Consider the following 25608-nt stretch of genomic DNA (forward strand, 5'->3'; position numbering starts at 1 on the left):
AGTTTGCCCCTACATAAACTTCATCACATGCGTTTAATTTTTCCCAGAAATTGATTTACTCTTTATGGTTTATATAACAAATAAGCCTCTCCTGAATTCCATCTCTATTGGAAATTAACTTCCCAAGGAAGGAAGCTGAGTTCTGAGTGCAAAAATCACCAAAATAAGCAACTGTTCAAGGTGATAGACCAGGGGAATATTAAAGTGACAGCACTTTTAATCCACCTTTTTTTAAAAAAAGCACATTTTCCCCAAAGTAAAATAAACAATATTCTGTAGGTTTTATAAAATGATGAAGGCCTTTGAGTTTGTTGTTGTCTCTCTTTGGTATCAGCATTTAATTAGGGGCCACTACTACTTACAATCCTCATTAATGCCTGGGACTGTAAGATGGAGCAAGGTTACAGATGACTCCAAAAAGGGGAGTGCAGTCACCATGCTGGAAGGCAGGACTGCCAAATAGAAGGCACCTGGACAAGCTTCAGGAACTTTGTTAAGGACAACCTGCACCTGAGACATGACAGCTGTAGGCAGGAGGAGCAGCTGTGCAGAGAAGGAATGAGCCCTCAGCCTTATGGATGAGAAGCTGCCCACAAACCAACAGCAAAGCCGCCAGCTGCAACCTGGGCTACATTAACAAGAACATGTCTGGCAAGCAAGGTCTCCTGGAGCGCAGTGTCTCAGGTGCAGGACCTCTAGTAAAAGACAGCCACAAACCCAGGCCATTGAAGGCTGGAAAACCAAGAGAGGGAATGGGAGAACCTGGTATATCAGGAGGGGCTGTAGGAACTGAGCTTCTTAGGCTCAGGAAGACAATTAAGGGGGATGTAATTGCAGAGTTCTGCTGTCTGAGAGGGGTCATAGAGAAAATAAAGGCAGGCACTTCCCTGAGGACAACAGCAAAGGACACAAGTTGTAGCTAGGATAATTCTCATAAAATAGCTGAAGTTGGCAGGGACCTCTGGAGAACACCTGGTCCAATCTCCTGCTCAGGCAGGGACACCTAGAGCAGGTTGCCCAGGACCATGTCTGGGCAGGTTTGAGTATCTCCAAGGATGGAGGCTTCACAGCCTATCTGGGCAACCTGTTCCAGTGTTCAACAACCTCACAGTACGAAGTGTTTACTACGTTCAAGTGGAATTTCCTGTGTTTCAGTTTGTGTCCATTGTCTGTCGCCCTGAAATGGACATATTCTGACTGGACATAAGGAAACACTGATGGAGGTCGGACACTGGAACAGGCCCAGAGAGGCTGTGGCATCTCCAGCCTTGGACATTTTCAGATCTCTACTGGACACAGCCCTGAGTAACCCCATCTAACTTTGAAGTTAGCCCTGATTTGAGCTGGAGTATTTCACTAGAGACTTTCACAGGTCCCAGGCTCAATTCTTTGAAACTATGAATAAACACAGATTTTGGGAGAGCTGAACATAGAAATTATTCTTTTCCAGAAGGAAATGATTTAAGACCAGCAAAGCAGATTTGAAAGCAGTAAGAAAGCCACATTCCTCAACTCATTTTTCAGAGCACAATACAGGTGATTTTCTGAGTGGATAAGTAGACCAAAGATGAAGCAACTTTGGTCCCAATTCAAGAAATACGTACAGTGTATGGCACTGCATGGGAAACTAAACAAATACTTTCACAGTATTTTGATAACGTTACAATCAGAGATGCTGTGGAAGGAAACCACACTTCATCACAGTCACGCTAGCACAGCAGCGGTCTAGAATTAAAGCTCACAGGTCTGTGCCCTCCTGGGCACTTGTGTTGTACCGGCAGCACCCTTGTGTAGCTGTGGCTACACAAACTGAAGCTCAGAGATCTTCAGACTGTCAGCATCAGGGCCACAGCCATGGGAGTTATTAGGACCTAGCACCAATCACTTTTACTGGTGGCTTACTCCAGTAAATAGTGCTGAATATTGTCTTTTTGTCAGGATGACTATAAATGGCATTGGATAATTGAATATAAAATAAAAGTCACTTCAGTGCAGCTTAATGACTATTCATTGAGCCAGTCCGAACAAGTACCATGAGCCACACAAGCAACTGCTTCTGTAGCTCAGTATTATACTTAGGGACTTAATACAGACAGTTACTTATGTGGGTTGTCCAACACGTTACAAAAGAGAAAACTTTGCTAATGATTCTGAACCTTATTCTTCAAGTCAGGTGACTCAAACAGTTATTGAAAATATTAAGGCCAAATACAATGGGAATAGGATGACTTAATGAAGAAACTCATCAGCGCCCATTACCCTGGACTCTGGGGCACTGGAGTTTCCGCTGGCCTTTCTTGGAACTGAACTGGAGCAGCCTGCACAAATCTGAGTACATCAGCATCTTGCCAAACATACTGTGCTATTAGCGCTGAGCTCGGTTCCTGGGGGATCAATAGAAATTGCTAGTTAATTTGGTGTGACCTGGGGATGCCAGCTCTGTTCAGGAACTTCAGTGCCAAATTGGCTTGCCTCCTCAGTCCAAGAGAAAATGGTGTCTGTCTGGTGCTGGGAGAGGGGAACAGACCTGCTGCCAAGGCAGCCATACGTCCCGCACGCTCTCTTGGTTATCTGCCCTTGGTTATGGCCCCAGGCTCCCTCTTAACTGCTATGTACAGGACAGAAAAAACAGAGTGCTGTGTTATACACACACTTTCTCACCTGCTCCTGATATGCATCCGTACTTCTCTGACCCTTGGTTTGGATTAAACATCGCCCTGTCTGAGGTGCTCGAGAGCTCTGCGAAGAGGGGATCTGTATGGGAAGTGGTGGCTGAAACTGCTGAATGGTCACTTTGTTCATGTTTCCTTCGTACTGCTGCTCGCGGCTCCGATGTTGCAGACTTTGTGATCCCATTAAAGTCTGGATATGGCTACCTGCCTGTGGGTAACGTAACCCGTTAGGCCAGAAATTCAGGAAGCTGAAAAGAAGCAATTATTACAACTTACAGAGTCAAGTAAAAGCAAACCTCTTAAATCTTACCAGAGGTTTGCCTTTTGACCACAATTGGAAACAACTGTGATTAAAAGCAGCAGGGATCTGTCCATTGCATTTAGTGATCCTAGGAGGTTTAAGGAAGATTAGAGGCATACAATAGTTTTTATAAATGGAAAATGGTTTTTTTTCCCCTTTTTTCATATTACATGCTTCTGCTCACAAGGTTAATGAACTGAGAACATGTAATACAATAAAGTGGACTATTCATCACAGCACATTCTAAAGACTAATTATTGAATATTGGAATGCACTTTTTCTGAGGATAGTTTGGAATAAGATTTATGGCACAAAGAGAGAAACTGGCCACTGTTGCACATTGTATACAAAACACATAGTTGATTAAATTCAATATCACTGCTTTGTCCTAGGAAAAATGTGGCTTTTACAAAATCTTACATTTCATAATATGTTACTAATCAAGTTACCAAATTTCTATGCTAATTTCTTGCAATTTGAAACTCAATTATTTTTCATATGTAAGTGAAATATCAAATTTACATTGGTGAGGGTCTTTTCATATTTTCAGAAAAAATTGAATGACTGCTAACTTTATTTCATGCCCTTCATCCCCAATGTCTTTCAAATTTGCACCTGTGATCTAACAGATAAAGTTTCCTTTCTTTTTACTCACTTCTTGACATGGTAAAGTTGCATACTTGCTTACTCTTCACATTCTCTGTTAGGCACAGAAATAACATAAACATTTGAGGCAAATCATTGCAAAATAAATTTAGGCAAGACCATTCTATACTTTTCCTATTACAGGATTGAGCTGTAGTTGCTTGTAAGTAATTACATGCAACTTAGCAATAAGGGAAAGACCAAAATTGATATTCTGCTCTGTGTAATCAGAAACATCACACACTTGCTACTGAGAGTTTTCTGATTACATACACTCACCACCCCATGTTACTATGTCTGAATGTGAATGAACATTATCATTTTAGGTCTCAATATCTACAAGTTTCTATGGACACAGCAGAACTACTTAAACTATGTTTTGTAGTAAGTTCACACGAGCCAATGGCACAATGAAGTTCTAACTCTCAGCACTACTGCACATTTATGATCCTGATGGAAGAGTCACCAATTGTGAGGGTATTTTTAAGACAAGATTAAATTTAACACTGTAAAAGATCAAAACCCACTACCCATTGGCCAATCATCTGGCCTCAGAAGTTACAGCAGCTAAGGTGCTGTTAGAATTAATTGCTTGTTGCCATAGCAAAACTGCATTTTAATGGATTTTCAAGATTTTTCTGCAGAATACATCACTAATAGAGATGCAGTTGGAGCTACTTTTGTCACCGAACATAGAATCCCAGCAGTACTCACAGTGACTGCTAGGAGAACTGGTCTGTTCTGTCTTAATTTTTGGCTCGCTACATGCAAACAAGGGGATTATCAGGTACATTCAGCTGCCATATACGCCTTCGATACTCTCAAAGTGAGTAATGACAGAGCAATCTGTTTATTTCTTGTGTCCAAATCCTCAGTCCTCAAACTCTTTTTCGATAACAGCTCATCTGTGGATGTGAAAGTGCTTTACAGATGTGAATAAGCTTGTTCCTAGGACAGTCTTATGAAGTTTGTACTATTAATACCCCACTCCATAGATCAGAAAGACCTTCAGCTTGTCTGAGATCAGAAGGAAGGAAAAGACAGAACTTGAACCTATTCTTTAACTCCCTTGGGGCAACAAGCCGCGTTCTCGGCAGATTACCGAATCTGTGTCACCTTACACTGCTGAGATCCAAGCTGAGCAGGTAAAAGTATGCAGCATGGGTCTGCACTTCATGTTTTGTCAGATATTCATCACAGGAGGATCGGAAAATGCAGAAGCTCTTCAACTGTGCTACGTGCCCCAGATACAATCCCAGCACAACCACCATATCAGTCCGCAGCAGGAGCGTTCTCTGCCCCAGAGGAAGAAGTCTGTTTCAAATACAAAAAGATTGTGCTTCTTCACTGAAAAACCTCAGATCTTTGTTATTGGTTTATATGGCCTCTGGATTGAACAGCAGATGCTGGAAATGAAACACAAAGACCCTCCAGCCTCTCAGTGGTGGCTAACAGAAATACTCAACAGTTCAGAAGGGAAGAGAAATGGTAATTTAAGCCACTTTCCTGTGTCCTTGTTTCGCGGGAGCTGGCTGCTCCAGTTCTGTAGCATAGGCTCCTTCCACATCCGCTGGGCTAACTGCAGCCCGTGCAGGCATCTCCAAGAGCTTGCCTGGCCTCGGCCTTTGTGCAGTCCTGTGGTGGCCACACAGGCGGCCAAGGACCACCATCCTCCACAGCCCCAAAGCTGGTAGCTCATCCTCACACAGGACCGTCACCCTGTGCCCGCGCTGGCGAGGGTGAGGGCTGTTCCTCTTCCATCTTCATTCACATTCTTCAACCTCTCTTCTTCCCAAGAGGCAATCTCCAGGTTCCCTTTCGATGATCCCCCCTCTGTGCTTCTATCCCTCCCTTTTTTTATGGGGGAGCAGATAATTCAGATGATAACTGATTTAACCAGGCATATAGTTCAGACTTTTGTCCTGTTGCTGTGTCAAAAAAGGGGCTCTTCCAGGAAGCATAAAAAGTGTAATCTTTTAATAAACCAGTGGATTATTCAATTTAAATATTAAAATATCCAACTTTTCCTTAAGAAAAAAATATCCCATCATTTGCCTGAAGATGACTAGATAAATGAATGTATTTAAATTAAAATATAGCTGCCATTTGATCTGTATTCTGAAGAGTAAAAAGGACAGAATCAATTATTCCCATACCATATAATTATGTAGTGATTACCAGGTAGTATTCCCACCCTACCTACCATACACAAATAGCCATCAGTGTATGTGTAATAAGCTTATGTGTATGGATCACTTAGGCACACACATTTTATTGTGTCTGTATACACAGTCTGCAAGCCTGAGTACACCCTCTGCCAGCCAACTGTGCACACTCTTCCCTTGGACACCTAAGTCCCAACTCTTCTTTCAGTGATTTCGAAAGTAAAGTTCTGCCATGTGGTGAATCTGCTCTTCAGCATCAGCCCATTAAAATTAGCAGAAAAACAGAATGTATACTTCAATTTATATTTACAATATTTGTTGAACTTCATTTCTACAGAAGATTTTCTGAGTCTGACTTGAAACCCTCACTGTATTTTAATCTCCACCTGGTGGAAAACCGACACTAGGTCACTTTCAATGGAAAAGAGATTAACATTGTCATAAAAGCACATTGCAAACTACCTCCTGAAAATGACAGGTAAATAATTTTCAGAATTCATTTTCTCACTCCTGTTAGTAGGCTTTCTTTGAAGAGATCATACCACCACTTCTTGTGTATTTACACTGTGTCTCTTGCCGGATATGGAGAAGCTGAAAACAAATCCTTTTCTTAGAAACAGGAATTACCTGTTTTGCAGGGGAAAAGAATTCTTTCTGTTATACAGACTGTTTTTCTGATTTCAATTGCATTCTGTGCATGATTTGATATTCACCACAGAAGTTAATTATTTTCAGCTCAGTGTCCGATATTTATCATATAATTAAAGTAGCTGACAACGAATGAAACAACAGATTGCTCCAGTGAGTTAAGTGGATTTCAGTAAGGTTACGCAATGTCGGTACTTACGACGTCTCAGCCGCCAGATACTGGAATACTCAGAATGAAATCTAATCTTTAGTTTCTGGTGATGCACAAATGTAAGACGTACCTTACATAGATTGTGTGAATGGATGAATGCAGGTTTTATCCCAATACACTAGTGAGGATAAGGAATAACTCCTCTTAAGATCGCCTGGTTTATTGCCTACCAGAGGATAAAGAAACCCTTTGAGTAACTTCGCTCTGAAGGCCGACTCCAGAAAACGACGCAGGGTGCTCTCTCTCCTCTTCACACTCTTTTGCTTCAGGAGGAGCCTGTGCACTGCTCTGGGTACGATCACTCTTGGCTCCCATCTTCCAGCAATTCTCTGGTACACGTGCGAACTATCTCTTTTCACAACTTTTTTGTAAAGGCAAGAGCTGCTGCTATTAAAACTGTCTTGGATAAAAAAAATGGAAGCTAGTAGGGAAATACTTGCTTCATCAGTACTAACAATTGCTTAAGCTACTTCAGTTACCAATATGCACATTATACACCAGTTTACTCGCTTATATGACTTTACTGCAGGAATGAGGAGGACCATCTCCATGTAGATCAAAAAGCAATATAATTATCATTGCTTAAATGTGCAGCTCCATCTTCTAAAGCTGATTGCAAACACAGCTTAGTTTGCTAAGATCCTTTATTCTTCAGTGTTATGACTGGAATATATAAAAACGGCCAGTTTCTCAGTCAATGTAAACAGGGCCAAATTGGGCTGGATGAGATCAGCCAGAGTTTTGACAGGAGCAGGCCAGATCTAAGAACTGTGATTTTGTATCCACTGCCACAAGGTACTAGAAATCAGACCTCCCCCCCGCCCTTGCTAGCAAGTTTATCAACAAATGATGTACTGCCTAGGATGTCTCTGCCAATATCTTTGACAGTCTGGACATTGATCTGGTCTCCATCCTAAAACATTTGGTTTTTTGCCATTAAATTATTACAACAAAAGAAATGAAATGAAGAATTTGAATGAAGGATTTTCAGGATAAAAGGGAGCTGACAACTCTGATGGGTGGGAGTACACCTGCTGACCCCCTCGCGCCCATTCTGCATGCTACAGATGTAAATACTAGCATCTGCACACATAAATAGAAAAATGTGTAGCAGGTATGAAAACACGGTCTGTAATTCATAGTGATTACTGGTTTAAGCTTCAAACTAAAAATACTTGTCTTCCAAACTGGTCCTCATTAACCTGTTCTCCTCCTTCCGCTGATGTGCTAGAGCAGAAGCAAGGTGTTGCTACGCCAGCAGCTTCCCTCGCGGGGCTGCGCCGAGCCACTTACCTTCTTGGCCATGGTGTCCGGGGGCACATCGCGCCGCCCCAGGGGGTAGGGGTTCCACTGGCTGCTCGCCGAAACCTCCTCCTGCCCGTTGTCTAGGATGCTGCTCTGCTGCGACGGGGTCTATTGCGGAAAGGGGACGGCACCCTTTAGTCACTTGACAGAGCATGACAGAAAATTCTCTTTTCACATTTATTCTAGTAATCAACCCAGTTAAACTGCAACACGCTACTGTTGAAAAGGAAATCATCTTAAATTTTATAGTATTTTGTTAACATGTAACTGTATTGCCATGAGACTCTCTGCAAATAAGAGATCTTTAGAGAGATGATGAGAATAATGAATGATGAGAGAAAAGAGAAAATTAATTAAATATGACTCCTTATTTTCAGAACAACAGGTCTTAGCCAAAGTTACATATTTAACCTTGTAGTCTGCCATTAATCATTTGAATTAGAACTTTTTTTTACTGGTCATTCAATTATCAAAAACTTTTTAGTAAACATTTGCCATTAATAATAAATTATATGCTTATAATTACTTTATAAAATATTCCTTAATGATAATATTGAAGTTTTGACTACCATACCTTGAGCTGTGCTCTATGTTACACTGTGCTGTATACTTCTTACAGTCCTCTATCTCTCTCTAGGATTTGACTCTGTTCTACTGAAGTTAACTGTAATCTTAACCAGTAATTAAATGCTGTCCTGAGTGCAAATGGACATAACACACATTCAATGTTTCCTGAATGAGTATTACACTTTTGTTACTCTTTTCTGCTTTTCTCTCCTTTTGGACACATTTCTTCTTTGCCAGATTTTTCACTGGTTGTTTTACTCACTGTTTTCAGTAGTTTTGAGGGCATGTGTTCATCTTCCGTCCTAGCCAGATTTTCTATCATTTGTATTTATTTTAGGTGGAAATTTTGCTCACATAGCTATCACGTTTTGTGCCAGTCCTTTCAAAATACCAACTTTATAATACCGCTAACAGCACTTATCATTATGAAGGGCTTATTCAGTTAACTGCTTATTCATTTTAATTAATGGTGACCTGCAAAGAAAAGAAAAGTGTCTATTTTTTCTCCTCCATCATTCATTATCTTCTTTAACTTTGGGGAAAAAAAGTCATGAAACACTTCTTTACATGACTGAAGAACAAACAGAACTGTCTCTCTGAAATATTAAAGCTGATAACTGGTCGGTTAAGGACTTTTTTTTAAAAAAAAAAAAAAAAAAGCTTAAAAATGCTTTAAAATTAAGTATCAGTAAATCATGATTTAAATGAAATTCCTCAATGGTTAAGTAAAAATTTTCATTCCTAATTGTTTGAAATCTAAAAAACTTGTCATTCTAATTTTCTCATCATTCAAAAAGTGGTCCAGAAAAATCAGGAAAGATGTGATATTTCGTAAATTAAAACGAATTTGAGTTTTTGTGACTGACTGACTAATCTGGAGAGGTGAGGTAACACTCAAGAAGAAGAAAGAGTTTGGAGCAATTCTCCAAACATTTCCCCTGTTGAAAATGCGAGACCTCCCTGTAGAGCTTTCTTTACATATGATAAAAAGGGAAAAATGAGGCCACCCTCAGCACTTTTTCCATAGGTTATCCCCTACGGCTCATCAGACACCAGCCCAAGGGGCCGATACAGCAGAGCTGCTGCCGTCGCTCTGACAGCACAGATCTCTCTGCCGCCGGCAGCGCGCGCACGAGGCAGGATGAGCGGCCGTGCGGCCGCGCGTGCCCCCGGCACCGCCAAGGCCGTGCGCAGAGCGCGCGGCCGGCGAGCGGCCCGGCTGGACCGCGCTGCGCGGCTGCCCCGGCGCCGAGCAGCGCCCGGGAGCCCGGCTGCTGGAGCCGTGCGGCCGGCACACGCTGCGTCCCGCTTGTCCGAAGGCGAGAGCAGAGGACCCTTTTGAAACCTAACCCCCATCTTTCTAATCCTCTCGTCTTGCAAAACCCGGGTCTGTTTTGGCCCAGTTAGGGGCTTTTTGCCTTCACCGGCTCAGGAACGAGCCCTTCTGCTTGCTGGGCCCGTGTAACCCTCGTCCGAGCGAGGGCTGCGTCGTCTCACCTCATGCAGCCAACAACTTCCAGAATCAAAATGCACCCTGCAAAATTTCTTTTCAGAGGAGTAATAGATAGAACTGAAAAAGCAAGCACATCTTTCTTGTGAGGCGAGTCGTCCCCTCCAGCCTCAGCCGCAGCCCGGCGGGCCCGAGGCCATTCTGGCCGTCCGGCCACCTGCCTGCGCCATGGCTTTGTGAAAGGCACCGCGCGCTCCCAGCCACCCCGCGAGGCAGCGGAGCGCGGCTGCCCACGGGCCCTGCCGGTCTCCCTCCTGAACGGACACATCTTGTGAAACGCTGACTATTCGTAAAGAAAGATGGTCCTGTACTTCTGAGACCGAACTCCCCAATCCACACAGTTTTAAAAGAATTCTGACATGGACGATAAAGACTGGAAGTATTCTTCTGGAAAGTGTTGCTTTTGTCACTGCAGAGATTGCCCTGCTGTTTCTGTAAGTGACTGACCAATCTGGAGAGGTGAAGTAACACTCAAGAAGAAAAAAGATACAGAGTGCTTGCTGCTCTCTGAATAGAAAAGGAAAATTCTGTGGTAACAGGTTTTTCTTTTCTGCAGTAAAATGGATTAGTCTGCTTGCAATATTATTCATTTGCAGAACTTGGTCACACTGCATACCAGTAAAAATTATTTATCTATTACATCTAGGTAAAAAAAATGAAAACCAGCAGTTAAAAAATGTTACAGATGGAGTAGACTCAATGCAATAATCATTCTCAGTTTAAGTAATTGCTACAGTTGGTTTTCTGAGCTTCCACTGCACCATCAGACCTCACTAACGACTCCTCTGAATCTAGGTCATTATAAAGAGAAAGGAGGAATATATATTAAACTGCTGTGGCCTAGATTCGTCAAGAAATGCAAAATCTTCTAGAACATGTGAATGGAATAAAATTAAGCAATTCTATACATTCAGATTAACAGATCAGCAATAATTCTTCCCTTGCTTTCCAAACTGTACAGTACAAGAATACAGCCCTTCCACACATTCTAACGTCGTATTTTACATGGATATGTAGCAATGAAGTGCTAGTGAAATATAAAGCAGAGTAATTCACCTAATACCACACCCGAGAACACGTCATCCTAAACGTACCCTCAGATATCCATATATTAGAACCCACCATCATTCATACCCTAAATTTTTTTGAAGTAATATGTAATATCTTATTCCTAAATATGTGCACAGAAATAGTAACACTGTTTGGAGTTAAGGTTAAATGGACATCTTGCAAGGACTTGTGACAAGAACTATCATATACAGAGACAAACATTCTTGGAAAGCAAATACAGTACGAGCAACACTGCAGAGCTGCCTGTGTCCAAACACACACACGTCTACACTTAAGATGCGACCTAGATGTCATTAACTGAGCAACAACGGAGAAGCATACATTAGTATCAGGACCCGTTTAACTCCACGGAGAGCTGGAATGGGAGAAGGAAACAAAGTTAACAGAATATGGAGCAGGAGAAACCTGACAACGATGTGCGTGTGTGCGTGTGTGCTCTTCAACTATCACAGCTTTGCTTGGAAATCCAGTATACTGTGCGTACGCAGGTAGCGCTACGGCTCGCCCTGCGGCAGACGAACACAATCCGGTCACGCTGCCGCCACTGAACTCTCTTTTCCTCCTGACCGGGGTGGGACGCAAACTCTTCCCTTCAGTCAGGCACCGATTCTGCCCCTAGGGAATTCCCGGCCAGGCGCTGCGGGGAGCTGCCGCGTCAAAGCCACGCCGAGGCCGCCCTGGCAGGTCACAGCACAGACACCACGTTTCTGAGCCGGCATCTGTGCCCTGTTACTGTTTAATTTCCCTCAGAGATGCAGCTAAGTTGTACCACCAGCTAAACGGGACTTAGAGATGCCAATGCAGTAAGACACTTACCAATGCGCGTATCTCACAGCACTACAGCAGTCCCACTGACATTACGCACAATCCAAGTAACAAGACTGCTTGCAATGAAATGGCAAAACGGCTCCTCCTGTGACTCCAGTGCGGCCACACGTCACTGAGAGTAAGAGAAGAATCTCCTCTCTGATGCTCTGAGAATACTTCAGCAATGTTCCTCTCTGGCTTGCTATAACCTTTTCCCATCCAACATTTATTTATTTAAATATTTATATATGTATGTATTTATCAACAGTACATCATTAATAGCTGTAAAATAAACATTAAAAATGAAAAAATATTTCCTGTCTGTCTATATGCATTACTCACAACAAAAATATAAAATTATTTTAGGTATAGCATATATGTGCCCAAAGCTTATCAGATATTACAGCATGCCCAAATTAATGTTCAAATGTGTAAATCCCTGTCTCTTGGAGCCTATTAAAATGCACCTTAAACACATCCACATTAATTTTTCTGAGATTAAAAAGTCAAAACACAAAACAGGTTCTCCAGTTCTGTACACAGATTATATCATTGGGAAATACAATGATCACATCAGTCTATATATAACACAAGAGCAGAAAGCAGTAATGACAGCCATGTAAGCTACTCAATCCAAAACGCAAGGTTATTGACTAGGCAAACTATGTTATTATCGTCTTTGCTTTTTGGATTGCGTATAGTATAAGCATGAAAAATAGGCAAAGCTAAACCAGGAAAAAGCAAGGAGTATTAATTTATTTTGTAAGGCTGGTATATGCTGGCTATCCCATACTTACTTTCGGTAGAGGTAGCTCTTGAAGCATTTGGTTTTCAAATTTAGATTTAGTCTGCAAGTTTAAAGTCATGCTTCTGCCGGCATGCATTGCTGAAAAACCTCCAGAGTGCAGCATGCCAAGGCTAACTGTGTTGTGTTTGTAAGCAGCGGTCTGAGTAGAGGAAACAACCACGTGACAGGATATGAACACACATGCTCATTGAATTAAGTTTCACACATATATGGTTAATTTCACAAAGTTTTAGTTTAAGCAAACAAACAGTACCAAGAAATAAATAGCTTTTTGATGCATGCACTGAGTCAGACGGAAGCAAATACATTGCTACTTATACATAGAATGGATACCATAAAGAAGACTTCAATGCTGACAGCAAATGAAATATGTCGTTATCTGAAATCTGTGGTATACAACATGGTACAAGTCTTTATTTTGCAAATATGGCCAATTTTTGGTCTGTCTGCACAACCATGGATGGGTCAGAAAGCACGAAGCTAGCATACGAGGGATTCAAAGGCAGAGCGAAAAACCCTAGGCGGGAAGAGCGCGCCCCCGGGGGCCTGCGCAAAGGGAAGCCTGCGGCGAGCCCTGGTGCGGCGCCCGCCCGGGCGCCCGCGTCTCGGCGCCAGCTGCGGCCGGGCAGCGCCGGGCGCTCTCACTAGCTGGACAGAGTCTCCACTGGTCGGTCAAACTTCTTAGGGTTTTTATTACTGAGTGTTGCAAACAGCTATATATTAGCTCACTTTCACCTGCAGAAAACCCTAGGAACTCAATTTAATTTGCTAAAATCACCAGTGTCAGCTTTCCACGAATTAATATAGTGCTTAAATATATATGCAGTTTAAACTAAATGTAAAGATATTTCTTAAACAAACAACATCTGGGAAATACAGATTTCCACCAGAAACTTCCATACTTGGCCTGCACTTTTTTCCTGCACTATTCTCCAATCAATTTTATACAACACAAGGCAAATAGCTGAAGTAAAGGAAAAGCTTCAGCCTTCAAGCCAATTTCTAAAGTTTATGCATTTGATCCTTAATGATATTTTAATATGCATCATATTCGAGACCCCAAAGGTAATGAATATATTAACACCAGACTCACAAATATCTAGCATAAAATACGTATATGGACACATTTTGAAGCTATGCATTAGGCCACAGTAATTTTTTCACAGTCACTTCAGTTCATGAAGCAAACTCAGATTCATGAAGCAGGTCATTAAATAGTCGAAATCACTGTAGAAATCATGCATTATAGTGTTTGTACTACACTTTGTATAGAAGGTAAATAAGCATAATTATCTATTGCTAAAAGGAATAATAATTTCTTGTTAAAAACAGCAGTGGTGTATATTCAGTGACATTTTTTCCCGAGTTAAGATAATAGTGTTAATTCCCTCCACTAACAGTGATATGAAAGTTAAAATAAATTTTTTTCACTTTTTATCTGTGATTTTTTTAAATTTTTCTTGTATTGCAGAGACGTATCCCACACCTTTTAAAGTTCGCAAATCATTACCAAAAATGTGGACTGCAGTATTCACATCTGTTAATAAGGAGATTTTTTTTAGTATTTCAGACAGTGCTACAGTAGTTATTAAATTATTAATGTGCACTGTGTTAAGTTACTTTAGTTATGTATAAAGACTCTTTATAATTCATTTACCCAGGAATCCATCCCTAATTCCAGCTGATTTTATGTGTTGACAGAAAGCTTACAGGCCAGTTCCTCTGACACAAAATGCAGGAATTTCCTCATTGGGAATTCTCACGTTTACCACTGTACGTGCAAATAGTTTGAAGTATCAAAACACACAACTAAAGGCATTAATTGCAGAGAAATGCCAAACATACCCTGTCTAACCTTCTAGCTTCTATATGTCTAAGTAGCTGTTGTCTCCAGTCAGCAGGCATTTTAGCACAGCTTTCATTTCCCTTCACAGGGGTAGGCCTTGTCTTTATATCACTGTTATCTGAAGGCTTGTCACCATAGTTACCCAAGTTATAGTCTGACGGTATCTTTTCCAGCAGAGCTGCCATTGTAGGCCTAGCTGAAACTGGCCTGGTTTGGGATGTACCATAACTCTCTGTACTGTAGCTTCTTGCAGACAATGGCCTCCTTTGTGTAAGGTTTTTAACTGGAAAGCTTCCAGTCTGGGCTTTCACTTCTTGATATGAAGGATGTTCATCTTCATACCTGCCATTCCTTTTGAGGAACTGAGATTCAGACACTGAGATACTGCTTTGGCGCTCCACAGCTCCTCGATACGGAGGCCTGCTATACCTATCGCTTGGAGGCAGTTCATGTGGTTCACTGACTCTTCTGAACATTGACATTTCAGTGGAGCTTGCCAATGAATCTGCTCTTCTCAAAAAACCTGGCCTTGACCCCTGGCTCGCAAATGGGGCACTGACTGCCTCCTCATTAACCGAAGGCTGAGAGAAGGAAAACATGTGCTCCATGGGAGGGTAGCCACGGTAGGCCCTCGGGCTGACCAAATCCTGGGTCAAGTTTTTACTCTGCTGGGGAAGATACTCTGGATTGTGTTGGAAAGGTGCTGGTAACCTCTTCTCTGCTGTGACTTCCACTGCTCCTTGCGGATTGAAGCTTTGGTCAAATTGATAGACTTTCTTTGTCACAGAAGACTTTGGCTGCTGCTGCACCTTAACGCTTCCGTAAGTCAGCAGCTCATCATCCAGCATTGGCACAGACTGACTACGAGACATGCTCAACAGGCCATGCTCCTGTCCTATAAGCTTATCTACTCTCTCATGGGTTCCTACAGTATCATTACCAGATGCATAGTTTTCTAAAGGTATATTATAAACTTTATATGTACCAATGTCTATTTCATCAATACTTTGTGACTTCTTAAATTTATTAGTTTTTAAATCTCTCATCATTGGAGAAAGCCTTTCTGTACTCTTGCTGATTGAAATAACACTTTTAGTAGGTTCTGGACGACAATGAATATGCGAAAAGACATTTGTGAGACTTCTGTTAGCATTTGAATCATGATATTCCCATGCTATTCCTGGAGTGAAAGTGCTAGCTATTTCAGGAGACTCTTTGACATGATCTTTCCGCTCAGGCAAAGGGCTGGTGGTAGGGGTGTTTTCCAGTTTGGAAGGAAAAGCTGTCCTGTCTTCAAAAGGGCTAGGAGTTCTGGTCCAATTTTGCCACAGATTGGGAGGAGGCACTTCAGATTCATGTGTGTTTCTGAGTGTAGGCTGTTCAAGCTCCAGAGGAATGCCAACTATTCTGTCTTGCCTAATTAATGGCCTGCGTCCATGTGCAGATGTGCTTCTAGATTTAGTGCTTAAGAGAGGGTTAGCACTAGGATTCTCCACTGTGCTCTCCTCTGCAACAAACCCTGTATTATCGTAGTGCGAACTATCATTCCAGCTGTCAGTGAAAGTGTCACTCATGGGGCGCCTGTCGTTGCGCTGCGGCAGGTTTCCTGCTGGAGCAGATTCCCGCTGGCTCAGTAATGGCTTTGTTTCAAGGGGCTGAGGAAATGACTGCACCAGCCTGCAAAAATAAAACAAATAAAACAAGATAAAATGTCCTCTATTAGAAAACATAAGCAATCACCAGACAGACATGCATATAAAGCAATTAAATATTCTTTCATCTATACTGTGGCTTCAAGATCTCACTATGAGATTGGCTCTGTATGCCAATGATTTGGCATGAATGTCTGGAGCAGTTTTTGCACTGGAGTACAGAAGCTGTAAATTTATATATGGAGAAACAACAGTGAGCCAAAAGTCCTGGATGGTTCAATGCCTTTTGTTCATGTAAATCCAGCTAAACACAACTTACTTTCCTACTTTAATCTTCTAGAAGTGAAGGGGAAATTTTTTACATCTGCTTTTTTTTTAAAACAACAACAACAAAATACAGATTCAGTTTGTGCCTGTTCTCACCACCAAGATTTTACACGTCTCCATTGAGTAGGCTCCAATCTTTGTGCTTAATGGAGCTTCTGGATTTCTAAAGGTGGAACTACATTTAGGCAACCTACAGCAGGAATAGATATGACAGGGTGTTTGTTTTACAGTATATGAATGTTTTAAGGTTACTGATGGCCAGTGCAAATCACAACAACTTCCAAGGAACTGTATTATGCTTGGAAGTCCAGGGAAAACTAAGGCTCAGGACATAAAGAATATGAATCACATAAATTCTATTTACTGTGCTAAAATATAGCTAGCTGCAGCTCAGTATCACATGGAGCAGAAAAATTGTAGCTCAACTGCTAGATGATTTTAATGCATGGTTATACCACACAGTTGAAAAAACAGCTGTAGAATTACTGATATTTATACAGTATGAATGAGGGGCAAACTCTCTACAGCCTGGGCTGTGTATAGCTATGCACACCTATACAATATTGTATTTTGATTTGAATGCCTTTATAGATAGCGTATTATCACCTTGCCTGAAAGCATATGACAACATAAGTCAAAAGGCAACAGGGAAGTCGTGTTAAGAAACATGATCACACCTGTTCCCCCACAAAGAATTATTCACTGCTTCTTTAGTCGTTGTCTGCAAGGACCCCATTTTAACACGTGCATTGGAGGACCCTGAGGAAGCCTGGGAAGGGGAATAGTCTGAGTAAGTGCCTGAGGAAACGCTGTTGTTCAGACAATGCATCTTATCTGCTTCAGATTCATCTGTCGATTCTGAAACAAAACACAGCAAACATTTTCAGGAGGTAGTATTTGGAAAATGAACTCCAGAGAAATACATTTTTAAATTGACACTATGAATATAGACATATATGTATGTGCACAAATATGCCTGTAATGGATTTTAAAATCAGAGTAAATTACAGAATACGTTAATAAATGTGTCTTATCTATCTGCGTACATTACATATGCTTTCATCTAAGATGTCATTGTAAGTCAAGCTGGTACCTTTCTTCTCTTTACCCAGAAGAACAAGTTTGGGTTGGTACAACGGCGTCTCTGGCATGGAAGGACGAAGTTCCCCTATCCTCATCTCACTGGCAGGATGTCCATAGGCATCCTGAGGAATATAATAATGTAGAATAAAAACAGGAAACAATTCACTTCAAACTGTAACAAACAAACACTTCATAGCTTTTTTTTATTTTTTTTTTTAACCAAGGTGAGGCACTACCACACAGGTAGTGTGTCTAATCATGCTAATTTGTCAGCTGAAAACTCTGATCAGTTCCACAGCAAATATCTGTAATATTATCATGATGTGTTCCTTTTGAAAATGTGAGCAAAACAGATGGAAATTGTAATATGTGCCAAGGCCACACAAACATTTTTGACGAAGTCAAATCACAAAAATGTAAGCTGTCAGTAGAAATAAGAACTTACAGTAACCATTTCCTTATTGTTTCAGGACTAAGAATTCCTCATGCATTTATTTGTGACAAAGTCCTCCCACTTATTCAGCTGTTCCTAAAGCTGCATTAGATCAGAATGATTTTGTCTCTAAAGAGTTTTCTACTAGCTTAAAATAATTCTGATTTTATAGACTTCTCATTGAGGATTCAGCAAACCTTCAAAGGCTGTCCTGCACAACTGTTTTTCTGTTCTACCCAGCAGTGAGATATATGCTGTAAATATCATAAATCAAAAAGTAGAAAGAAAGACAGAGTGGTCTTAAGAAGAGAGATTTTAAATTAGGGCACTTGAATTAGGTCATTTAAATTAGGCTTAGTTGTAACTAGAAGGGAATGAAGACACAAACAGGGTCTCAGTGCCATTTCTTAACCCATCAGTGGAAGAAAGTTCAGAAATGAGAAAGATGCTAGTCCTGAAGACAGGTACCTTGGAGAGATGGGACTGGGGAAGACACTACCTAGCTGAATGATACAGGAACCCTCCGCTGAGGAGGGGACTTGGGGAAAGGCAGTGCAGGAACCCTACTTTGTGGGAAGCAGATGTCCGTGCACAGGCTCAAGCAAAGGTCATGAAAAGGGAACCGACGGAAAGGACATGGCCACACTGCAGTGGTACCAACTGCAGTCTAGATCCTTGTGGGAAGGGGTAAGACACACATGCATAGTCTTGGGAGTTGCAGGACAGGTTGTGTTCTTGGAAAGAGGATGGAAGTTGGAGGAGAAGAGCATCTACTAAAAAAGAGGATTTTTGGAGAGATATTAGGAGAAAGTAATTAATTAGAGGAAATGGTTGGGAGGAATACATTTAGGAGGGAGCTTACAGTAATGGAGATCCTATGAGAATCTCTGAACCCTGACATTTTGTTGATAAAAGTACTCCAGTAATTATGAGTCATGCAGTTTTGCAGAAAGAAGTCAATAAAGGCAAAAGGTGTAATATTTAGAGAAATAATTTAAATCGAAGTGTAAAAAGCATTATTAAAATGTAAAATACTGTACTTTAAATTCTACTTGCTTTTACTTGGAAGATGGAAATTTATGCTCATATTTTGAGAGATTTAGGTTCCATTAACTATTTTTTAGTATAAACAGTGTCAACAAAAATTTGTACAAGTATTTGCCTCATAATTTATCCTTAAAGAATATAATTATATTTACACAGTGGATATTTAAATCTTTCTGCTTTCAGTGTAGCAGTACCATGCCAGAATAGCAAAGAAACAGGCATCTTCACAGCCCATTTAATTAATGCCTTCAGTGCTAACACTTAAGCAAATACAACTACATACTGATTCTTACATGGTGTAATATTTTCAGGATTTTAAACCATTTTGGTATATACAACTGCTTTGTGATATATGCTATTTCTTATATAACAGTATTGATATACATACAACTTACAGCTAACAACAACAGTTCAATAGCATTTTTCCAGTGCAGCACAATCATTTCCCCCTCAGTATAACAAACTTATCATGCAAAACCACTCTCTGAAAAATAATGAAGTGCATGGCATGCCCAAGCTGTGAAACTCTCTACTTCTCAAGCATGGTGCATGTTAAGTTTCTTGTTGTACCTCTAAGATTTTTGCATGCTCTTCTTTCTCCTTCCTGTCTGTGATTTCCAAAGTTGATTTATGAATGTTGTCTGTATTAGACAGGTGACTCTTTTGGAATTCTTTACTTTCTCTATCTTGAACCTAAAATCCCAATATTGTGCCATGAAAATTCCAAATGGTACATGCTTAAAATAAAACTACTTGCTATAACAGAGGAAGAACCAGTTCATAAAATCTGTGGTATCCATATTTGACATAATGATGAATACAGGCTTTTATTTTATGAGCATGATTTTACGAAGTTTTCTATGTTGTATTCTTTTTTTTCATTTTATTTCCCAGTCTTGCTATTCCAACAAAAATCAATACACTTTTCAAAGAATTATTCTGGCATTTGTTAATACACTATGAATGTGAAAGATGTAAAGTATTGAAAAAACATATTTCATTTAATTCTTCCCTGCTTAAGGGGACCCTTGTTCTTATAAGTCAAAGAACAAAAAAGTCAAAAAAATATTAATAGGACAAATTTCAAGGAAAAAAAAAAGATAAATTTAATTGTATTGAGTGAGTCTGTATCCTCAGGACTAACCAAAGAAAGATATGGGTACAGGATAAAAAAAATATGATGAGCTGTTTCCCAAGAGATGATTCATGGTTAAAACTAGTCAAATAACTGGGAAAGAGAAATATTGGCAATTATTCATGATGGCAATACAAACACACACACACACACACACTAAAAACAGATTAAAGCCTGGGGAGATGTGTTTTTCAAAATCACTTAATACTCAGAGTCCATTTGGTCAGAACGTAAAGCCTCTGAATACAGCAGACCAGGGCTCTGGGCAGATGCAGCACATGCAAGACAGATGGCGCAGGACCGCTAGTAACGGCGCAGGACCGCTAGTAACGGCGCAGGACCGCTAGTAACGCGTCTATTCTAGAGCAACAATTAAACATATGAAAAGAGCTGGCAGATCTTCCAGGTGGGAGAAGGCTAGGAGATGATGGAGAATGACAAACTGGCTAAGGAGATACCGAAAACAAAGAGAAGAGATAAACAGACCAAAGTAAATGTTACTTTTGCAGATTTTACCAAAACTTTAATGAAAGAATAAATGAGATCAGAAAAAGTGTAGAAACAAAGGCAACCACAGTTAGGTATCTGAATATCGTTAGATACAAGTGTGACTAAATGAGGCATAAGGCAAGAGCTGGGTTCACAACTTTGTAACTTTGTAACTAGTGGGATCTGCACAAGCAGGGGCCCTGAGAACACGCCCTGTCTTAGGACTTCTTAGTACACTTTTTTCTCCACAATGGCAGTTAGGTCCCGGTGTGCAGTTGCAGAACAAGCCCTTCCGGAGCCACTTCTCCTTGTGTTACGGTCTGCGTGGAAAACAGGCGCACCGAGAGCCCTCGGCACTGGCTATGAACAGTTTCTGAGAGCAGAGTTTTCAAACACTAGTGGTTTTCTCCTGACAAGACTATGCAATGCAGGCTGCCCGAAGCACAAACCCACCGCTCTCCTTCCATCACAAACCCACCCCCACACTAAGAAGGGTGGATGTTAGGCAGCAGGACTGAGGACTTATTTTCGTTCAGCCTGGGGCTGTAGCCATGGAATAACTGCACAAATGTTGATCGCTCAGAGGACAACCCAGTTGCCTTTTTACAAGGTCTAAACCAACCTCCTAGGGATTAATACAAAGGGTTGAATTTTGTAGGCTGGAATACAAAAGATGCCTTTTAACCAAAACATGACAATTATATAGAACTCTATTAAATAAATTCGTCAATCTATATATAGCAAAGAATATTAACTCCGAAGATACTTAATTGTGCATTTGTGGTGTTTCTCACTGTTCCTTAGGGAATAGCTACCTAATGTTCTGGGTTATCCCAAAGATCCTTTCTCCAAAATGCACATCTTTCACAATGCTTTAGGGCAATGAAGAGGAAATAATTAATAATTAATTAGGAAATTGTTTGCTTATTATTATGGAAGGTGGAGAATGATACACGGTATTTGAAATCTAACTTGTTACTTGTATCAGATGCTCCCTTTATTATTGGAAAACAGTTTTGTGAAGACACACACAAATTAATTTTAAGAAAAAGCAAAAGAAAACGGAAAAGAAACCGCCTTATCTAGCTCCTGAGGATGAAAAACTGAGCATTGCACCTGGAGTTAAATTACTTTGTTATTAGAAAATATCTTCAGTCTAAATCAGAACACACCTACGCTTTTAAATGGTATTTTAACTTGTGGCTTGAGATCATGTCTCCTAGTTACCCGAAAAGCAAACTGAGCTTAATTATGCTTTAACATGTTGCAACCCAAATCATGGTAACAGTGTTCATAAAATCATTTCAACTTTTTCTACAGCTTCCCACACCTTCTGTATCTTCATATAGAAATCAAAAGTGAGGAAAATGTATACATTATTCTGCTTTATTGCCAAAAATTTTCCCCTGTGGCATTATTTGCTTCCAGTTCTACGAATGATGAGAATATTCTTTTCCTTTGCTTCAGTCAACAAGACAGTTACTAGTGTTACTAGTCTTGACTAAATATTAGGGAAACAAAATTCCAAAAAAGATCAATTATCTTCACCATTATACTAAATAGAAGATGAGAAATACATCTTCACTGATAGGATGGAAATACTCATGCATTCACATCAGTTGCTTAGGGTAGAAAATCAACCAGGAAATTGCGATCATATCATTTATTTGCAGTTCAGGAATCACTGCAGGGTCTTTTGGAAATTCATCAATCTTTACAGAATGTTTTTATTGATACTCATACAATTAATGTTCATGTACATTCACATACATTCACAGAATGTACAACATTCTGTTGCAAACATTAGTGCATTTTTCTCAAAGAATAAAACCTAGGAATGGTATGTGTCTTCTTTATCTTCCTCTAACTTGAGCACAGTATGTGGTCACACGATCATTTCAGAGCAGCTGTAGTATTTTGTGGCATTACTGCCCACCTACTTTTTCCTTCCACCTCCATAGTGGAGGCTTCATTAAGCTCTGAATACCCACAGGACTCTGTGGTGGCACACAACACAGCACAAATGCTGGAAGGTGAAATTTCAGATTTATATAAAAACATTAATGATTTAACTTACGTATTTTAGTTTGAGGTACTAATTCAAACAGTGCCTAGACTTGAAGAAAATTTTCTGGTCACACTAAGAGAAAATCATTTTGTTTTTTTAAAGAAATAGAAATGTTTAACTGTAAATGAACACAGAGAACTGAGAGAGCAGTTGCAGAGACTGCTGAATATACAAAAACGGCCTGATCTGTGTTACCTATATGGAAAACTGGTGAAGAAAAATTCTACTGCTAGCCACAGACAGCAATATTCAAGAACAATAAATCTATCATAATGTTTAAATAAAAAGAGGTGAAAAGATACTAAGGTTCAGATTCTGTAACTCACAGTAACGCTCTATTCCAGGGGGCCTGATCTAAAGTTCTCTGCAGTCAATGAAGCACTCTGTTGACTTCACTAACTTTTGATAAGATTTATTTGCTATGCATTAAGTTTAATGTGAATAGAAACGGCAAAACCTCATGTCAGACAGAACAAACTTGTTTGTCATTTACATATTTGGTTCAGAAATACACTTATTTAAGGCTGAGATGTAAATCATGGTAAGGTCTATTCTCCTGCTATTGTGCAAGTACCTCATAACATTAAAATTTAGGAGAGTGCTTGTGTATGCCCATATCAAAATTCAGATCTAAGTAGATTTAAAACCAAAAATTCAGTCTGCTAATCTTAGTGGTATTGGAAAAGCAGCAGACTCAATATAAAATTAAATTTTCTTTAAAGAATGAAACAGGAAACTGTGAGGTATGAAGTTCACAACAGATGCAGAATATCACGTGATGGAGTTATATTAAAACCTCATCTTGAACTCTCGAAAGGAACAAACTGTTACATTACCTCCACTGAAATCTCCTTTGGTGTCAGGGGCCACTTGTGCTCATATGCTTCTTTCACAGTTTGTTCACTGTTCACAGCTGGTGTTGAGCTTTCCGGCCGTACTCCATGACTCGTTTTGCCAACCAGATTTTGAACTGATTTTACCATATTCTTTAAATCCTCTGGGTATGGAGTGGGATAACGTTTTAGATTTATTTCAACCTAAACATTCACAAAAAGAATTAAAACACAAATACAAAATACAACATGCAAACTAAAACTATGGTTACAGTATGATGGCTAGGTGAAAATTCATCAGCTTTTGAATTTATCTATTTGGGGCAATGCATTACATATATTTATCTTCAAATTTTCTTTTTTTCTTTCTTTTTTTTAAAAAAAAAGTCATTGGACTGAAATTTGCTCTCAATCTATAATGGAACTTCAGTGACATAAAAGAACGAATGGGAATGCTTCCCTCTAAACCTCTTTTACCCTGTGAGAGCACTATGTTTTAATTCTACACTTGACTTTAGAGTACTAACATATTAAATCACACTCTTTCATAACAATACTGGTGTAAATGCAGAATTAATTTAGCTACATTCAGTGTACTGAATTAATCTGAATTACCTATAACAAGAGAAAACAGAATCTGATCTACTGGTAGCTATTTGCTCTTTGAGATGTATAATGTGTGTACATGCACTCAAGTGTATGAATCTTACTCTTATGTATAGAGAAAATACAGGAAAACAGACTCAAGCCAATACAGAAACAGTGCCCACAGTCACATTGACAAGTACTTCAGTTGACTGAAAGACCTACAGATTTCCTACAGTACTCAACATTCAAGTTTATAATTTTTATCACTCAGAAGTAGAGAAAAAATTTATCTACTCAAGTCCAAAGCAATCCTAGATTTAAGACAATTCTATAAAATTGCAGAGTTGAGTTGAAGGGGAAGAGTGGTTGAGAAGGCTAACAGATTACATCACTCCCCATCATGCAGTGGAAGAGTACGCAACCATGAGCAAAATGCTCTGAGGAGAGGGCACCGCAAATTAGCATCTGAGGAGTGATCCAAGCAGGAAAGAAGGCATGATGCTGACCTCTCCCTAGGTGTTTCCCAACTGTGTCACAAGTATATTTTGTCTGCTGGAACCACATTGTGAGATGTTGGGGGAAGAGAAGATTACATCCAAGCAAAGTACGTCCTCAGCAAGCCTGCTTGAGCAGTATGGAGTTTTGTAGGTTTGTACCTTAGGCCTAGTCTGCAGTGCGACAGCTGCCATGTCGCTGTTCCCTGCAGGGCTCCTCCTGCCCACCCCACTCTATCCTCCACCCACCCTTCACACCGAAAACCTGCCCTGTCTCCACTCTCTTTATATGAGGTGCAAAACACAGTTTTGGTTTCAACACAAAGTCCATGATTCAAGGGATCAAACATAAAGCACATCCTCTGGAGCAGCCTGCTGCAAGCAAGCCTGCTGCACAGTCCCACTAACGTGAGACAAATGGGGTCAGCTGAAACCCAGAAGGTGCTGTTCAGTCTGCTGCTCTCTGGCTGAAAATACAATAAAATCCCTCAAAGAATCAAAATTACCACTCTCAGTACAAGCTGTGTGTCATGATAACTGTTTCTTTTTACTGAGGTTACGAAATTTGACATTACTTCACATTTATCATGATAAAAATGTATTGGAAGCACTTACCACAAAGAAGTATTTACCTCACTGTGCACGTGAAGTAAGCAAAGGGAGCTTAACTTTTATCATAGAATCATAGAATAGGTACAGTTGGAAGGGACCTCTGGAGATCATCTAGTCCAACCACCCTGCTCAAGCAGTGTCACCTAGAGCATATTAGACAGGGTTGCATCCAGGTGGGCCTTGAATATCTCCAGAGAAGGAGACTCCACAACCTCTCTGGGCAACCTGGTCCAGTGCGCCGTCACTCTCACAGGGAAGAAATTCCCCCTCACGCTCAGGAGGAACTTCCTG

General features: G+C 40.3%; 2 protein-coding genes across 2 annotated transcripts in view; both read right to left on the reverse strand.

The window, feature by feature from the left end:
- Positions 1-25608, reverse strand: part of SRSF11 (serine and arginine rich splicing factor 11) — a 235526-nt gene that overhangs the window by 63764 nt on the left and 146154 nt on the right. The gene's annotated exons all lie outside the window — the stretch shown is intronic.
- Positions 1-25608, reverse strand: part of LRRC7 (leucine rich repeat containing 7) — a 98737-nt gene that overhangs the window by 10159 nt on the left and 62970 nt on the right. The window contains exons 16-22 of the mRNA XM_062581560.1: positions 23627-23827; positions 17629-17740; positions 17213-17393; positions 14556-16233; positions 12700-12849; positions 7936-8055; positions 2662-2880 (exon numbers count right to left, since the gene is read on the reverse strand). Of these exons, the coding sequence (XP_062437544.1) occupies positions 2662-2880; positions 7936-8055; positions 12700-12849; positions 14556-16233; positions 17213-17393; positions 17629-17740; positions 23627-23827 (2661 nt within the window). The remainder of the gene's footprint in view (positions 1-2661; positions 2881-7935; positions 8056-12699; positions 12850-14555; positions 16234-17212; positions 17394-17628; positions 17741-23626; positions 23828-25608) is intronic.

Source organism: Rhea pennata, chromosome 8 (assembly GCF_028389875.1).
Source record: "Rhea pennata isolate bPtePen1 chromosome 8, bPtePen1.pri, whole genome shotgun sequence".
NCBI classification, from domain to species: domain Eukaryota; kingdom Metazoa; phylum Chordata; class Aves; order Rheiformes; family Rheidae; genus Rhea; species Rhea pennata.